At 36.6% G+C, this 19,778-nt stretch overlaps 1 protein-coding gene across 1 annotated transcript in view; it reads left to right on the top strand.

Annotated features, from left to right (window-relative positions):
- Nucleotides 1–19,778, top strand: part of CPNE8 (copine 8) — a 227,887-nt gene that overhangs the window by 63,070 nt on the left and 145,039 nt on the right. Inside the window, exons 4-5 of the mRNA XM_021690383.1 lie at nucleotides 1,861–1,964; nucleotides 13,702–13,741. Of these exons, the coding sequence (XP_021546058.1) occupies nucleotides 1,861–1,964; nucleotides 13,702–13,741 (144 nt within the window). The remainder of the gene's footprint in view (nucleotides 1–1,860; nucleotides 1,965–13,701; nucleotides 13,742–19,778) is intronic.

Genomic DNA, 19,778 nt, shown 5'->3' on the forward strand with positions numbered 1-19,778 from the left:
ATTAATCTTCACTTGAGATAGTGGAGTATACGCAACTACCCATATTGCTGATAAGCTAGCCGCCCCTAGCGAACAGGCTTGTGGATGTTTTAATGGCTCATAGGCCCTGGAAAATTGTTGGCTTGCAACTCAGTGGGGCTCACACTGGGAAATTTCACTTTGTCTTCTTTCCTCTGCTTGTGAGTTTGGGTTCAAGTCCACAAGAGGGATTTAGGTGCCAGGGAATATGGATCCTGGCTGAATTTCTATTCAAGAGTGTTGTGCATTTGCTGGTTTGGTGCTGTCTGCTGTGGCCTGGGGAGCTTCCAGGCAGAGTGGAAAGGCTGGGAGGGCCCAGGCTGTGTCTGGTTCAGACTTAAGCTTCTTGACCTCTGCACTGCTCTTTTAGGGTGCATGGGCACTGCCAGCACATGGTTATTTGGTACAATCCCACTTTTTAAAAATTAGAAACCATGGATAGGCTCATTGTTGGATCTTCTCAAGGCCTCACATGAAATAAAGGAGAGTCCTAGAAAGAATGTAGATTTTGTAGCCAAAGTGAATCCTGTGCCTCAGTTTTCTCTTTATTTATTTATTTTTAAAGATTTCTCATCTTTAAAGTGGGACTAATAATACCTACCTTTCATGGTTATGGCAAAGATTTAAAGTAATGTGTGAAAAGTACTTGAAACAAAGTAAGTACTCGGTAAATTGTGGCTGTAATTACTATTATTATTTAAAGTAAATGTTCACTAGTTTGGAAATGTTGAATTAATGACCTAAGTTGTGGTTTGTCTGTATGATATTGGTCCATGATATAAAACATTGTCAGATACATAAGCCTCTGCAAACTAGTTCTTTTTTGGATAATTAGTTAGCAATAGCCGTAGTAAATCCTTTGTCATCAGTATTTTGTACAGTAGTTTTATTATCAAAATTTATGTAAGCATGACCTTCACTTTTTAGTGGATTAGCACAGTTTTCTTATTCCTATTAAAAAATAATATTTCTGTGAGCTTTAATAAAAGTTCATTCTCTGATAAGATGGCATGCATAATGCTGTTCAGAACCAAAGGTTAAAACTACCTTATTAGAATTCCATGGGAGTAGGAGGGGAAGAATGTAAGCTGAATACAAAAATAAAGAGTTGTAAAATTTATTTATATTTCTGCTCTGACTTTGGAAGCAGAACCTGGTGGCCTTCCTGACTAGAAAGTTTTGTTTCTTGGTTTCCACTTCTCCTAAGATAGAGAAACTTATTTTTTTTTTAAGCAAAAGTGCAACTCACTAGCTTAAAAACAGTATTATAGGTCCTGTTTTAGGCTGTTTAGATACCATAAGAATTAAAGCGAAGCAAAACAAAACAAAAGAAAACCCAAATGACTGAAGTAATAGATTATAAGAAAGTTCTCCCCAAAACATGGCTAATAAACTGTTTTGTGTAGAGGACTTAGTGATTATGAATACTTGGACCCCTCTAGTTATAAGAATATATGTTGCATAGCCTGGTTATACACTAGGTTAGGAAAAATATTTGTGATACATTAAAATTTAAGGGAGAAATAACTTCTTTTGACTAGAATGGGATTTGGCTTTCAAGGGGGGAAAAGAGGGGAGAAAGTGTTACAGCTTGTTATATGAATTTTCAGAAGCTGCTGTTAATAATTTGAATGAACTCAGTGCTTATTTTCAGATATCCCTGAGTGACTAAGAGGGAGTGATTTTGTCTCCAGAAAATTTTCTGCAGGACTTTACTTTATCCAGTCATTTGGAAATTTATAGCTTATGTTTTCAAGGAACTATATTAATACTAGGTACTATACTGTAATAGGTAACCGTGCAAGGCTCGATTTTAACCTCTCTCTCTCTTTTTCTCTACAGTTTGGAAGGACTGAAGTGATTGATAATACTTTAAATCCTGATTTTGTACGAAAATTTATCCTGGACTACTTTTTTGAAGAAAGGGAGAACCTTCGTTTTGACTTGTGAGTTCTGGTATAACTTGCATTGTTAAAAAATTGACTTTTAAAGGCAAATTTTGTAACATATAGCTGGGTGTGGTTGCACAAATACTAGATTATATTGGCAGGAAACCAGATTAATTCTACTTAGAGTGTGGCCTGAGCACTATTCCTAGCACCACTTTGTATTTTATAGGTTTTTGGCTCTATGTTTATTGAAAAAATTAGTAAGCAATTTAACTATGCCAAAATGCTGGGTGGTATATATGGACATCCTTTCAAACCATCTTCGGCTTCAGTGGTTTCTTTACAAGTTCCACATATACTCCAAGGTGATCTCATTTACTCCATGGCTGGTATCCCTCAGATCTTGAAGTTTCTTTCAGCTGCTTCTTTGTATACTATATGGATCTCTGCCTAACTATTGCTTCCTTTTTTTTTTTTTATTATGTTAATCACCACTATTGCTTCCTTTTATCTCTTCGTGGCCTCATATTTCCAAGACCCAGGATGCTGGAACCAGAATTTTTGATATTTTTAATACTCCTGTGATTTTGATGCTGAATTAGGCATATCAAAATATTATTGTTAAATTCAACTTCTTGTCTGCAGAGAATCTGGAGTCAGTTTGTTTGTAAGATATTATTCATTACTGAGTTTTTGTTTCACAGATATAAACTCTGATGGTTGTTGAAGTATTTGGATATTGTTCAAAGGAAATCTATTGAGAGGGAAAAGTATAACATATAGTATGTACTTAGATTAAAAGAGAGTTTATGAACATTGCAAGTCTTTAAAAATAGAAATGTCTTTAAATAGCTGGAAACAATAAAATGTACCAGGCTGTCACAATTTATAAATATTTTTTGATAAAAGCTATCAATATCTTATTTGAAAAAGTCCTAGATTGCTTCCTAATGTAAAAAGAAAGTTATTTACCATGAACAGCCTTTCTCGTTTTCTTCTAAAATGTGTGCAGTAAAATACCCTTCTGTTTAAAAAAGGAGACTCTTATACCAGGCCCTTTCCTTCAAGAGTTATAGCAGTTCTAAGTATTCATTATATTTATCAAGCAAAATTTATTATGACCCATTTGCTTCTTATGTCCTTGAAACCCCTTTTCAAATAATAAAAATGATACTTCTGAGAAAAAATCCTAAAGTGGAATATAATGATTTCCTGACCATGTTTATCATGGAGATCGCACATAGTGTTGTTATTTAAAAGCCACATATAAATCATGTTGAATATGGTTCTCCCATTGTTCAGGACTTCATAGCAGCCGTTTTTAAGAATTCTTCTCTCTCACACCAGCATGATACCTGCTTAATTTTTTCCCTCTGCTTTTAGACTCAACTTTATCCTAAAACCGGCCATTTGTATTGTTTGTTCATTTGCATTGTTTGTTCATTTGCATTGTTTTCTCTCATTTAAAAGTACTAAATATTTATTAATAAACTTTAAATAATATAGGCGTTTAAAAGTGAAAATTTCCTGTTAGTTCAATACCAAAAAAAAACCTCAACCCACAAACAACCAAAAATGTAAATGACTTGGGCGCCTGGGTGGCTCAGTCGGTTGAGCGACTGCCTTCGGCTCAGGTCATGATCTCAGGGTCCTGGGATCTAGTCCCACATCGGGCTCCCTGCTCTGCGGGAAGCCTGCTTCTCCCTCTCCCACTCCCCCTGCTTGTGTTCCCTCTCTCGCTGTGTCTCTCTCTGTCAAATAAATAAAATCTTAAAAAAAAAAAAAAAAAAAAAAAGTAAATGACTTGATGTATATACTTGCAGATCTTTTTTTTTTAAAGATACACAAACATATGGGAATCTCAATATTTAGAAAATCACAAATATTTTCCTATTACTTGAATTTTTCAGATATCTTTTTATGCCACTATATTATATAGATGTTTCATTTATTTTAATGCTGCATAATTTTCATTGCTTGAGAAAACACAATTTATGTAGCCAGACATCTACTGATGGACATTTTGGATTGTTCTACTTTTACTATTACCTGTAATCCTACAGGAAATATCCTGGTATGTAAATTTCTTACAATTTTTTAAATTTTCAGAGTATAAATAATTCAGAGTCAAATTTTAGGATGAAAAGATGTGGACAAGAGTACTCATTCCTGATTCTAATCTTTGAGACCAACTTAGAGATCCCATACGCTTTTTAAGTTTTATTTTAATTCCTGTTAGTTAACATACAGTGTTATATTAGTTTCAGGTGTACAGTATAGTAATTCAATACTTCCATACATCACCCTGTGCTCATTACAACTAGTGCACTCCTTAATCCCCATTATGTATTTAACCCATCCTCCCACGCACCTCCCCTCTGGTAACCATCAGTTGTTCTCTATAATTAAGAGTCTGTTTTTTGATTTGTCTCCCTCTCTCTCTTATTTTTTTTCCCTTAGCTCATTGTATTGTTTCTTAAATCCCACATATAAGTGAAATCATATGGTATTTGTCTTTCTCTGACTGGCTTATTTCACTTAGCATTATACTCTCTAGCTCCATCCATGTTATTGCAAATGGCAAGATTTCATTCTTTTTTATGGCTGAATAATAAAACATTATATATATATATATATTATACACACAAATAATATATATATATCTTCTTTATCCATTCATCAGTCGATGGACACTTCGGTGCTTCCATAATTTAGCTATTGTAAATAATGCTGCTATAAACACAGGGGTGCATGTATCCCTTTGAATCAGTGTTCTTGTATTCTTGGGTAAATACCCAGTAGTGGGATTGCTAGATCATAAGGTAGTTCTATTTTTAACTTTTTGAGGAACCTCCATACTGTTTTCTCTAGTGGCTGCACCAGTTTGCATTCCCACCAACAATGCATGAGGGTTCCATTTTCTTCACAACCTTGTCAACACCTGTTGCTTCTTGTATTATTGATTTTAGTCATGCTGACAGAAGTGAGGTGATACCTCATTGTAGTTTTGATTTACATTTCCCTGATGGTAAGTGATAACAAACAACATCTTTTCATGTGTCTGTTGGCCATCAGGATGTCTTCTTTGGATAAATATCGCTTCATGTCTTGTGCCCATTTTTAATTGGATCACTGGGGGGCAGGTGTTGAGTTTTATAAGTTCTTTACTTACTTTGCATATTAACCCTTTATTGGATATGTCATTTGCAAATACGTTCTCCTATTTAATAGGTTGCCTTTTAGTTTCGTTGATTGTTTCCTTTACTGTGCAGAAGCTTTTTATTTTGATGTAGTCCCAATAGTTTATTTTTGCTTTTGTTTCCCTTGCCTCAGGAGACATATCTAGAAAGAAGTTGCTATGTCAAAGTCCGATGTCAAAGAAGTTACTGCCTATGTTCTCTTCTAGTTCTTTAGGGTTTCAGGTCTCACACTTAGGTCTTTAATTCATTTTGAATTTATTTTTGTGTATGGTGTAAGAAAGCCATCCAGTTTCATTATTTTGCATGTGGCTGTCCAGTTTTCCCAACCATTTGTTGAAGAGACTGACTTTTTTCCATTGCATATTCTTTCCTGCTTTGTCAAAGATTAATTGGCCATATAATTATGGATTTATTTCTGGGTTTTCTCTTCTGTTACATTGATTTATGTGTCTGTTTTTGTGCCAGTTCCGTACTGTTTTGATTACTACAGCTTTGTAATATAACTTGAAGTCCCGAATTGTGATGCCTCCAGCTTTACTTTTCCTTTTTAAGATTGCTTTGGCTCTTTGGGGTCTTTTGTGGTTCCATAAAAATTTTAGGATTATTTGTTCTAATTTGTGAAAAGTGCTGTATTCTAATAAGGATTGCATTAAATATGTAGATTGCTTTGGGTACTATAGACATTTTAACAATATTTGCTCTTCCAGTCCATGAGCATGGAATATCTTTGTATTTCTTTGTGTCATCTTCAATTTCTTTCATCACTGTTTTACAGTTTTCAGAGTACAGGTCTTTCACCTCTTTGGTTAGGTTTATTCGTAGGTATCTTATTATTCTGGGTGCAATTATAAATGGGATTGTTTTCCTAATTTCTTTTTTTGGCTGCTTCATTATTGATGTGTAGAAATGCAAGATTTCTGCACATTGATTTTGTATCCTGTGACTTTACTGAATTCGTTTATCAGTTCTAGCAGTTTTTTGGTGGAGCCTTTTGGGTTTTCTATATATAGTATCCTGTCATCTGCAAAGAGTGAAAGTTTTACTTCTTCCTTACCAATATGGATGCTTTATATCTTCTTTTTCTCTGATTGTTGTGGCTAGGGCTTCCAGTGCTATGTTGAATAATAGTGGTAAGAGTGGACATCCTTGTGTTGTTCCTGACCTTAGGGGAAAAGCTCTCAGTTTTTCCCCATTAAGGATGATGTTAGCTGTGGGTTTTTTCATATATGGCCTTTACCATGTTGGGGTATATTCCCTTCAAATCTACTTTGTTGAAGGTTTTTATCATGAATGGATGTTGTACTTCGTCAAATGCTTTTTCTGCGTCTATTGAAATGATTATGTGGTTCTTATCCTTTCTTTTATTGATGTGATGTTTCACATTGATGGATTTGTGAATATCAAACCACCCTTGCAACCGAGGAATAAATCCCAATTGATCAGGGTGAATGATTTTTTTAATGTATTGTTGAATTCAGTTTGCTAGTATTTTGTTGAGAATTTTTGTATCTATGTTCATCAGGAATTTTTGGCCTGTAGTTCTCTTTTCTGATGTGGTATTTATCTGGTTTTGATATCAGGGTAATGTTGGCCTCATAGACTGAATTTGGAGGTTTTCCTTCCCCTTCTATTTTTTGGAATAGTTTAAGAAGTATAGGTATTCATTCTTCTTTAAAGTTTGGTAGAATTTGCCTGTAAAGCCAAGGTCCTATAGGCATTGATCTCTGAACTTGTTACCTGTGTTTTAGCTCTGATTTTCAGAATCATTTCTATTTTGTTTTGGTTGCTGTCTGCCCAAAGGCCCCTGTCACCATCACAAGCAGCTGCTACCGGGTGACTATATCACCACTGTCCCTACTTGGCCCTAGTTTCTTAAGCCTATGTCCTACTCATCCTTTATCACCTATGTCGTAACTGTGGCTATTACAGAATTTCACAAGTGGAATGGAAAGAAGGGTGCTTTCAAAAGGAGGACAACAATCAAATGTTTGTTAGTCAGTAGATCAAGGAGCAAAAATTAAAAGCTGGGCTAATCATTTTGGAGAGGAAAAGAAGGTAAAGAATGATTTACCTGTACACAGAGACTAGTGATCACATTCTCATCTCTACTGAAGATGAGGCTGCAGAAGCTAGTGGGTTTTAAAAAGTGTCCAGTGCAAGAAATGTAATTCCACTGAACTCAGTGCTGGTTAGTCTTCAAATATTATGCCTGTTTAAACAGGTAGCTTTTCAACAATCACTTTGACAAACCAGTGAGTCCAAATGAGAATATATTAGGTAAAGTGAGTCCAAATGAGAATATATTAGGTAAAGTGAGTCCAAATGAGAATATATTAGGTTAAGGAGGCACCTGATACTTATGTCATGTTTGTAAGCTTACTAGATATACTTAGCATGAACAAGGGAAGACTTAAAAGTAGGAGGAAGTTAGGGCATTGCTAGAACATCCTATACTTCCCTAGTATTTGATGATAAATCAATAATATTGTTTAACTTGTATGTGTTTCAGGGAATTAAAAAAAAAAAAGGAAAACAGAACCAATACATTCACTGGCAGAAATTCAGAAGGAAGGAATGATAAAATGGTTTAATATGTTCGTTACAAATCTCTTCCACTTATAAACTAAATGAAATAGTTACAGAAGCTCATGGAGTTTGAGAGTTAGTATATAAGTTTTGTAGGCACAGACAAAAAGAGGTTATTTTTGTTAGTAATACTACTACTCTTATTCAGAGTTTGTAATAGAATCATATGCATATATAACTTTAACCCACCCAACAAATTTCTGAAGTGGAATTAATCCATTTTTGTAAATGAGAAAACCAAGGCCCAGAAAGTGTAATATGTTCAAAGGATCAGATTTTGCCTAAAATAGTTTGTAATTAAATGCTACAAAACCTGAATTTCTAAATTTTTAGGAAGTCTAAACTGGGATATCTTTATTTTTGCCTTAGTTATTTAATACTGATGAAAGTATATGTTTCAAGTATTCTGCTGCACATTGAATATAATAATATGATAGAATATATTTAATCTATCTAAATAAACAAAAGTAAGACTGTCTAGGAAATCGTTATGTTTGATCGGAATGGGAGCATGTTACATCATTTCATCTGTGTGACAAGAAGAAATAAAGTGACAAAAATTAGCGTAGGTAATTGATATGTTTTAACTTCTTCAGCTTTCTCTTTTCTAAAAATTATAGTAATTTTCACAGAAATTATGTAATGTTCAAAATGTGAAAGCATGGGCGCCTGGGTGGCTCAGTTGGTTAAGCGACTGCCTTCGGCTCAGGTCATGATCCTGGAGTCCTAGGATCGAGTCCTGCATCGGGCTCCCTGCCCAGCATGGAGTCTGCTTCTCCCTCTGACCCTCCCCCCCTCTCATGCTCTCTCTCTATCTCATTCTCTCTCACAAATAAATAAATAAAATCTTTAAAAAAAATGTGAAAGCATATTGCAAAATTGAATTATGTATCATTTTATCTTTTGAATGCATTTGGTTAATTTCAGCTATTTGATTCAAAGAGCTTTATTTCAATTGTATAGCATCTCTGAAAACTTCAAACAATTAGGGCCAGAGAAAGGGATACCTGATTATCAAGAAAAGCAACAAGTATATTCTTAGTTCATGTAGTATTTTTGATATCACTTTTATTAATTCCTTTTTATTTACCATGTACCATGAGAAAATCTCACATAAAACCTTTAACCTGAGCAGATTTTCTTTTTCTTTTCTTTCTTTCTTTCTTTCTTTCTTTCTTTCTTTCTTTCCTTCTTTCTCTCTTTCTTTTTCTTCGTGATTTTTTCCAGCATATCTACCCAAATAAGTGTGGAAAACACTGTATTTTTTCATTAGTTATGTGTATCTATTTATTCATTAGTATACCTAATTATTATTTTTTCTTTATTGAGAGATAATTGGCATATGATAAATTATACTTATTTAAATTTTACAATTAGGTAAGTTTTTTTTATTATGTTTTTGTTATGTTAATCACCATACATTACATCATTAGTTTTTGATGTAGTGTTCCATGATTCATTGTTTGCATATAACACCCAGTGCTCTATTCAGTATGTGCCCTCTTTAATACCCATCACCAGGCTAACCCATCCCCCCACCCCTCTCCCCTCTAGAACCCTCAGTTTGTTTCTCAGAGTCCATAGTCTCTCATGGTTCATCTCCCCCTCCGATTCCCCCCCTTCATTTTTCCTTTCCTGCTATCTTCTTCTTTTTTTTTTTAACATATAATGTATTATTTGTTTCAGAGGTACAGGTCTGTGATTCAACAGTCTTACACAATTCACAGCACTCACCATAGCACATACCCTCCCCAGTGTCCATCACCCAGCCACCCCATCCCTCCCAACCCCCACCACTCCAGCAACCCTCAGTTTGTTTCCTGAGATTAAGAATTCCTCATATCAGTGAGGTCATATGATACATGTCTTTCTCTGATTGACTTATTTCGCTCAGCATAATACCCTCCAGTTCCATCCACATCGTTGCAAATGGCAAGATCTCATTCCTTTTGATGGCTGCATAATATTCCATGGTATATATATATATACCACTTCCTCTTTATCCATTCATCTGTCGATGGACATCTTGGCTCTTTCCATAGTTTGGCTGTTGTGGACATTGCTGCTATAAACATCGAGGTGCATGTACCCCTTTGGATCTCTACATTTGTATCTTTGGGGTAAATACCCAGTAATTGCACTACTGGGTATAATTGGTTTTTAAATTTTGTCTTAGCAATGTGCAATTCCTAGGAAGAAATATTCATTGTAGGCTATTTGGAAAATAAAAACAGGATAAAGTAGGCAATAAAATCATTTGTAACCCCAACCTGCATCTCCCAGAGAACTACAGCGATACTCCAATGCATTTATGACAACATGTCCGCTTGAAGGAACAGCGATGTTGAAGAACACAGTAGTCTGAATTGGCCAATAGACAGATATAAATGTTTTTCAGAATTGTGTTTTATTTAATCTGTCCATTGATTTCATAAAATTCTAAAAAAAACAGTTAAAAAGAAGCTGGGAAAATGTGTGATGTAAAGAATTGCCTATTATGGAAGGTTTGAGAAAAGGTGTTCAGGAGCCTTTTTAAATTTAACTTTCAATGCTGATAGAAAGTTGTAATGACAGAGAAAGAGAGGGAGAGATAGAATGAATATGTCTTCCTGTCACAACTGGACCAAATTCCTGTAAGTTCTGATTAATCCATAGTAATTATTATTGTTACTTTAATATGCCTGAGATACATATTTAAGATTAGTTTATCAACTGAATTCTAAAATTCTCCTGCCTTTTTGACTTGATGTGTACTTCTTCATTTAAGAGACATGGTCTCTGTCATCATGCTGTGTATGTATCACAGATAAAGTCATAAACTTTGGCATCTATTGATTTTGTTACAGTTATCATACTGATAGTGGTATTGGTACTTCATAAATCACTTTTTTGTCACAATTGAAAATTATTATTGGCAGAACAACTACACAAAAATGCCTTTGAGCAAGAGGTGTGGGTAGTCACATCACTATATAACATGAGCTGGAGAATAGGAGAAATGAGATACAATCTTTTTCACTCTTGTTTTTTCACTTAAAGTGGAACAGCACAAGGTAGTTAGGAGTCTAGATTTGACTTACCTAGCAAATTATTTTCCTTCTTAATAAATCAATGGTGATATTTGTGGAATGTATAATGTTATTGTATTTTATTTTTGAAGGATCTCAAGACTTTGAGGAAAGTAAGTTTTTAAAAATTTCTTCCCAGTACTGTTAATTCCAGTTTTTCCCATTGGTTAAGGACTCCCTTAACAACGTCAAGGTCTAATTTTGAGGGTTTTCAGTCACTTTTGTTTATTAGAACCATCTTATTTTGTTAATCATATTTACTCTTCACTTTAAAACTTTAATCTCAAACTTACTTCAGAACTCTTCACTTCCTCTCCCCTCAGTTGGAGCTATTGTTTTAGCTACTTGCAGGGGAGCAGGGGTGGAAGAAGGAAAGGTAGATGAGCTGGAAAGGTAGATGAGCTGGGGCTGAGGTGTGGGTCTCGTCTCTTCTGAAGAATCTAGACCTTAAGGGTAGCGCAAAGGTAACTCTGCTTCTTCCTCTGTTCTCAGAAGGCTTTTCTTAGGACTGTCACCTGACATTGTCTTTTATTGGCAGCCACAGGCCAGACTCGTAGGTAGGTTCTACAGCTCAACAGCATCTGACTGGGAAACCAGATGCTGTCTTCTCCTTCTTCAGGCACCTCAGATTTTGGAGTTACCCTTCTTGGCTTTGGGGAGTGGAAGAAACCTCCTCTTGCTGCCCAAGAAGTAGGAATAGCCTGTCACTTTATGAGTCAGTTTGTGGAGAAGGGTCTGACTCTAATGAGAGTGACTCTTGAGCACCTCTGAGCCAAGAATGAGGGGATACTTAGCATCTTTGGTTTTTGGTTAGAGCCTTCGTTGGAATTTCAGAAGTATGGGAAAAACTCTAGTCAATATCTGTTACTTCTATTTGCAAACATGATCCTTAGGATCCACCCAAGTCAGTTACTGCCAATTCGGTACTCTGGTAATAATATTTCAGTAGCAGCTTCAAATTTACAGAATTGGCCTGAGTAAATTTAGGCAGTGGGGATGCACCCTCTTAGGGGTAAACTACTTAGCTTTCTGCTTTCCATATAATCTCTTCTCCTTAATGAAAGTATGCCACTCATACACCTCAGCACACACACACATTTTAACTCTCTAGTATGTAGTGTTTACGTCTGACCTCTGAGGGTGAGGCCCAGGGTGGTTTTGATACTTTTAGAAAAGTTAGAAGGAAAATTCCATGGAAGGAAAACTCATGATAATTTCAAATGCATTATAATCCAACGTATTACCTAAAGCCCTCAGACGGATGCTGTCAATTGCATAGTTTTGAGATATTAGCATTAAAAAAGCTTTGTTAAAGGCAATGAAAGGGGATTGTATTTGAAGATACTTAAACTCTTGGTGATGAAAACATTAACTCCTTTTCTTTTTGCCTCCTTTAACAGAACTGAGCACACCATGTTATTTCTCCCTGGTCCACAGTATACCCTTTATAGAAAATGGTTTCCGATTCTTGGGAAGAAGCCAGCACAGTTATTTTTCACCTTTGATATTGCTGTAGTTGCTAATTTCAGTCTTACTCTTAAAAAAATTGTCTTGCATAAGAAATACTTTTTGTACTAACATCTGTAGGTTTTCAGTAGATGTTGGCAATGAGCTGATTGAAAATTCTAGGTTACAGCTGTTCGGAGTGATCCGAATGCCCTGATGGGAAGGAGAGTAATTTGCAATTCTTCCCAGGCAGGTATTTTTGCATCACACAATTTTGAAGGTGGTCTATGGTTGAACCTGCTTTGCTAAGGAGTAAGCGAACCTCTGCTCAGCATTGGTACCTTCTGTGAACTCTGTTTCTTTGCCTTTTATTGATTGAGATGCTCTGTTTCTCTGTAAAAACATTCATGTTATATGAGAGCGAAGGCTTGAATTAACCTTAAAAAAAGGCAGTTAAGGGCGCCTGGGTGGCTCAGTTGGTTAAGCGACTGCCTTCAGCTCAGGTCATGATCCCACGGTCCTGGGATCGAGTCCCGCATCGGGCTGCCTGCTCTGCGGGGAGCCTGCTTCTCCCTCTCCCACTCCCCCTGCTTGTGTTCCCTCTCTCGCTGTGTCTCTCTCTGTCAAATAAATAAATAAAATCTTTAAAAAAAAAAAAAAGGCAGTTAAGTTTTGGTAGGAAGCTATGCGCAAGGAGTGTGAAAGGAATCTGATTTGGGAGAAACACTGGAGCCAATACAGATACTTTCCTACTTAAGACTTCAGCGATTTGAGGTTGTTTTGACTATTAGCAATCTTACTTTTTCTACAAATTCTTTAAAATGAGGGGCTAAAGTGATAGTGAGTGATGTTTTCCCAGGATCTTTCTAGGAAATCATTTATTTCCAGTACCAACTGGTCAAAAACAGAACAGAAAATAGTCCTCTATGAATGCATTTCTCTTTGTGTAAAACACATGGTTTCTCTAAGTCCAGTGATTGGGGAAAAGTAATGTCTCATTACTTTAGCCAAATTTCAAAGTTAATGGTAGCATTTAAAATGCTAAATAAAAATTTAAAATGAACACAAATGACAGCCTGTTAACCTGCTTATTTTTTTAATGGTACCCAGTGGAGAGGAATTGCAGTTGTTGGGGAATTTTGAGCAGTATTAGGATACTGTTGATTCACACAAACAAGAAGACTTTTTTGTTTTGTTTTATTTTTACTTTATAAACTTTTTTAACAATGGTACAGTTTTAAACTTCCTTATCAAGCAGCAGAATTGTTGACTGAAAATATCAGGACCTCTACTTAGGTTGTGGAAATAAAAGGACCTAGGGATTGTGAATTCTACCATTGGCATATATATGACAGATTATAAGAAACTTCTAAATTTGCTCGTTTTTCATGATTGATTCTATTTATATTATTTATGTTTTCTTGTAAAATACTGATATTTTTCTGTAGCTCTATTTTGTGGAAATAATTTGAGTTTTCTGTTTTAATCTTATAGGTATGATGTTGATTCCAAGAGCCCCAACCTGTCCAAACATGTAAGTTTATACTTTATGTTTTAATGATGATTCCATAATATAAATTACAATGTCATGATTTATGATTGGTATTTATGTTGGTAGATTAATATTAAAGATATATGTCCCCAACTTTTCATGTAATAATTGTTATAGAAAATAAATAGCATTTTTCAAGGACCCTAGAATAACATTTGGAGGAACATATTAAAGCAAAGATATCTTTCGTAGGTGAAATGGATTAATCTTTTTTATTATTTACTTACATATTTTTTAAAGACATGCTGCCAGTTCCCTGCAGAGTTTGGAGTTGGATCAGGTTAAGCAAGATGAAATAGTGAGCCCGTGTCATTTGGAGAGGCTTCACTTCTGAGAGAATGAGAAGTTCTTGGGTGTAGGCAGAGTGATTTGCTACTTCTCCTGTCCTTGTGGTCCATTCGTTCAACGATATTTTCTAAGTGCCTCCTCTTGCTGGCACCATGTCAGTTTCTGAGGGTACAGTATGAGCAAGAGGGACATATAGAGTCTATCCTCAAGGTCACCTACAGTGTCTTTTTCTTCCTTTTGGGTTCTGATCGTCCCTCCATCTACCCACTGCTCTTGTCTCAAGAGCTCTACTCCCAGGCCACAACTGTTCCCTGGGGACATTCCCAGGTTCAGGAACAGCAAGGACATCAGAAGTAAGCAGAGGTCTGGAGGAAGGGATGAGGGCGAGATTCTCTGGCCGAGCACTGATGATCGGATCAGCCTGTTGCTTGAACTGTGGGAATGGAATTAGGCCAAACTAGGAGGAAGGGCTGCACGAGGGCTGAAAACAGCATTCTGAAAGGAGTTTAACCAGGTTCCAAGTGGAATCTGAGTACCTGGATGTAGAATTGGTAGTCGTGCCAGGGTTGAGAGGTGAGAGGTTGGGTGGAGTCATAGTCGTGCCCAGAGGGTCGGGGGGTGAGTATTTTCACTTCTCTTGTTGTAGCCTATTGATCAGAATATAATTTCCAATATAGTTTGGAGAGGGGTAATGTCATGATTCAGAGAAGAGAGAGAACGTTATTCCAAGCTAAGAGGGTGATTTGGGGAAACTGGAAAGCTGGTAAAAATCACAATCTACTGTTCTTGTCCTTCATTGTAAGGAAGCTGTGATACTCATTTTTGTTATGAAGCATAGAGCAGAATCACTGAAGAAGCATTCAAAGAAAAGTCTTTCCTTTTTTTTTTTTAAAAAAGATTTTATTTTATTTTTTATTTATTTGAGAGATAGATAGAGAGCACACACAGAGAGGAGGGGCAGAGGAAGAGGGAGAAGCAGACTCCCTGCTGAGCAGGAAGCCAGGTTGACACGGGCCTCCATCCCAGGACCTGGAGCTCATGACCTGAGCAGATGCTTAACCCGCTGAGCCACCCAGGAGCCCCCAAAGAATAGTTTTTCTGACTGACTTTTCTACAAAATGAAAATGAATACTGTAATAAGCTCATTATTCCCCATAAGTACTGTTCATTGCAGTTGCCATGTCACCTTCCTGCTTCTCATAAGATTTATAGCATTGTGGCTGAACATTTAAAACTTAACTGCTTTGTATTGGAAGTTTTCCAAATTCCACTGGAAGAATCAGAAAAAGAATTCTGTTTTTTAGTCAAAATTTCGTTGCAAGGAAAGAAAATGCATTCATTTACCTCACATGTAGGTGGTTAATATTAAAGAGATTTAGGAGCATCTCATAAATGTGATGAGTAGCTTGCCCTTATAGGAACTGCAGCTAGAAACAGGTGTGTGGGCTGGGACCGAGAAAGCTATTTTCTCGATTTCTCTCCCTCTGAGGCCATATATTCTTTCCATTATGATTCTTCTCTGAGCTTCTGTTTCTCTCCGAAGACCAAATCTCTCTGTTTGTTCATCTTTGTGCACGTAGGAAAAATGAACTCCCCAAACCCTGAGTGGACATAGATTTTCAAGTGCCCACTCTCCCTGAATATAGTTTCTTTGTTTCTCAGTTAAAACTACTTTTTTAGAGGGCATGATAACTGGGCAGTTAAGGACACTTCCATGGGGTTGGATATCTTGGGGGTGATTGTGAAGGTGGTAACATGTGGTCCTTACCAATGTCATTGCTTTGAGTCCGGGGCAGAGAGTAGTATATGGGATAGGAAGGTACCTCAAACGTGATTAACTGTATTTTCCTTAAGTAATCTGTAATTATTATTATTATCTAAGATACATACTATAGAAGCCCTGAATGTACATACCTTTTAAAACTTTTCTTTTGCAGAATAGCTTTTTATATTTTTCCATAAGAAACACTTCATGTCTTCCTCCTGATATCTTGACTCTGCTTCACCCTCATGCTATCTCTTTTACCACCTTCTTATCACCATAGTTCTTTTCAGAACAGCCTGGGTTTTTACCATCTTACTTTACTGTGTTCTGGTTTTCATTTCTGCTTGAACTATTCTGACATAGGTTAGAGAAAAATTTCGTGGCCTGTCTTCACTTTCTATTTTACTTGAATTCCCCATCATTTTGGACAAAATTGACTGCTCTGTTCTTGAAACCCTCATCTCCTCTGACTTCCACAGAAATGCCTCCCTTGCGGGGGCGCCTGGGTGGCTCAGTTGGTTGAGCGTCCAACTCTTGATTTGGCTTGGGTCATGAGCTCAGGGTCCCAGAGTCCTGCGTTGGGCTCCCTGCTCAGTGGGGAGTCTGCTTCTCTCCCTCTTTCTCCCTCTGCCCCTCCTCCTGTGCACTCTCTCTTTCTCTCTCTCAAATAAATAAATCTTAAAAAAAAAAAAAAAAAAGGAAATGTCTCTTGCTTCTTTTTCTACCTCTGTGTTTACTCATTATCTATCTTTTTTTTAGTTTCTCTTCCTATCCCTTAATATTAGTGTTTCTCCCGGTTTTGTTTTCAGTTTCATCTCATCTCACTGTATCAGTTCTCCTTGGGTGATCTCAGCCATTTCCATGCCCTACCCTGATGACTCCCAAGTGTCTGTCCCTCTGTGTACCTCAGCAAATACAAGTTTCCAGCTGCTTGTTAGATATTGCCTGGTAGATATTCTGCAGAAGCCTAAAACTCAAATATATAAAAAATGTATGACCTTTTCCATTCCAGATTTGCTTCTCTGCTTGTATTATCTATCGCCAGAATTATCATCAACACAGTGTACTTAGTTAGAACACTTGGTTGTGTTGCTAACTGCTTTCTGTCTCACAGACCACATCTTGTGAATGACCAAATCGTGTTCATTCTAATGAAGTATTATTTCTCTTTTGTCTTCTTTCCTTTCTTAACTGTTACTTAATTCAGATTCCCATCACCTTTCTCCTAAACTATCACATAGTTTCCTATAGTTCCTGTGATTTGTATTACCTTACATTTTAATGTAGTCTTTACATTACTTCCATGTTATATTTCTTAAAAATATTTAGTAAGCAATACAAATTTGTTAATAAGTGCGTGAGCTTGTAAATGGATGAAGCATTCCAGAAGAGGAAGGAAGTGTGTTTTTGAATTGTTACAAGAATTGTTAGAGATTACTGTCTTGAATTTCTGTTAGAAATTAACAACCAAAGACCTTCCTAATTTGAAAGCATCCAAGTACAGATTTTAGGTGAAAGAGCATATAACTCATTCAACCCAAAACGAGTTCAGGAGGCATTTAGATCAGAGGAGCCAATAAACAAAGTAGGTCTACTCCCTGAGGATACAATTGTTTTAAAGTGTGGTTGTCTACCTGCCAATTTCGCAAAGTGAAATAAAAACTGGAACCTTTTAGGAGAGACTGCAAAGTGCCTGGGCTTGCATGTGGAGAACAGGCACTTAGCTTTCACAAAGGGCATTTGGTAGCAAGAGAGACTCTATGAGTCAACAATAAGAAAATCTTTTTTTTTTCCCCCCATTCTCATTTCTGATAAGTTTGGCAGAAACCCCTTTCAGGATGACTTTATTTGATTTCCAGCACTTAAGGATCTTGGGTCAAATTCTTAAATTTTTGGAACTAGTAGGGAAAATGGTGATATAATACAGAATTTTACCTTAGATTTCTAACATTGCAAATGAATACAAGGTGAGTGGATAAAGGATCAGTATCCTTTTAACTGATTTTATTAGTGGTGGAAAAGTTCTTAGCGGAGAAACATTATGCTCCAGGCTGACTTACGGAATCCAGGGACAATTTCCTTTGCAGGAGTTATCCATTTTATGATTCTCTAAGGAAATTACTGAAATATTATCCCCCCCCACCCCGAAGTTTTAGATCCTGTGAACAGAATCTGGCATTTTGAATTCCAGCTTTGTTCTGTTAAGTTGCCGTTGAACCCACTCATCTTAATGCCATTAGCAGAACTACGTAGCGTACTTTCATTTGCATAATTTAATTGCACCAGCCAAATCATTAATGAAAAGATTAATAACAGGACCATAATTGGTGAATCTAGGATTCTGCTTGGTGTTCTGGACCAGATGACATCAAAACTGTACTTTGTGTACTAAATTTTCATACCCACCAGGCAATCCAAAATGCATTTATTCATTTGGTTGATTCCAGAAGGTACCCACTAAAATTTTTGTTTTAGACATGTTAATGGCTCACTGGATTATTTTGGCCACGAAATACCAGCCTTTAGTGAAGATGTGTATCTTCTTTAATATGTTTTCTATGTATCATCTATATAAGCTTCCACATGTAGATCAGTTGTATTTGAAAATTTCATTTGAAAGATAATTGTTTGAGCCATGAAGTGCGTTTTCTCATAGGAAGAGATTTATAAGTGGGGCGCAATTTTTTTTTCATTAGAAGAAAAGCCAATTTAACCCATATATAACTGAACTGAATTCTAATGCATTTTCATAAAATCAGGCGAGCAATGAATGTATTTCAGGTGCTGTTCAAGTGCTGAGGAATGTAGCAGTGAATAAGACAAACAAGGTCCTGTCCTAAAACAGTGTACACTTTGGAAATAGGGAAGTGGAGTGGGCAGATTTATTTAATAGAAACTAATGCAAAATGATTGAGATAACTATTTTTCTATACACTTATAAGCTACTGATACTGAGAGAGAGTGGCCAGTGAACGCTAGCTAGAAGCTTTTATTTCCCTCATCCAGGTGATATTCTGCACCAGTTCTGGGTATACTTGCAGAAGAGAAGGAAGGTACTATTGAAAATCTAGAGGAAGAGCATTCCAGGCAAAAGGAACAGCAGTGCAAGGACCTTAAGTCAGGAAAAGAACTTGGAATGTTGATGTGACTAAAAGATAGCTACCATCTATAGAGTACTGTGAATGATGAGGGCAGAATGAAATCGTTTGAAAAAATACACAGAATTTAGATGATGTGGACATCTGTAGGCCATGGCTTACAAAAAAAAAAGTTTTTAATGGATTTTGCTGGAGGATGATGTAATCTGATTTATATATTTAAATAACAACTGGTAGCCGAAGTGGAGGATGGGGTTGGGAAGCAAGATTGGAATTAAGGAGACTGTTAGAGGAGGTCATTGAGAGGACATGACCACTGGTTGACCCATGAACTGAACCTGATCCCTCCCTCCCCTGATCTTGACATGTATGTTCTTCCCACTGTTGTGCCCACTGTCCTGTTTCAAGGATGTAGCCTTGAGAGAGTAATGTGTTATTGAGACCATCTGGACTGAATATATGACTGAACCCTATTAAGGCCCCTATAAAAAAGTCTTCAGATTCTGGCAGGCAGGTGTGGAGAGCTATTCATCTTGCAGCCACCCAGGACAAGCCTCATATATAAATTCCCTTGCTTATTAAACTTGCCACCTACCAGTCTGGAGTGGCTTTGCCTTTTTCTTCAGTCTTTCCTTACCCTCCATGTATGGGGGCCAGTTTTAGATTTCACCTGGGGAACTCCCCTGATTGTGAACCAAAAAAAGCTAGTAAGTCTTTGTAAGGCTGCTGCAATTTGGCTACATGGTGGGTATCACCCTTGAAGGGCTAAGAAGTGGTCAGATTTTGGTGATATGATTGCTGATGAATTGGATGTCCAGCGAGAACTTAAGAAGTTAGAATGACTCTTAGGTTATTGGCAAGAGCCACA

The sequence above is a fragment of the Neomonachus schauinslandi genome, chromosome 5 (assembly GCF_002201575.2).
Source record: "Neomonachus schauinslandi chromosome 5, ASM220157v2, whole genome shotgun sequence".
Taxonomy (NCBI): Eukaryota; Metazoa; Chordata; class Mammalia; order Carnivora; family Phocidae; genus Neomonachus; species Neomonachus schauinslandi.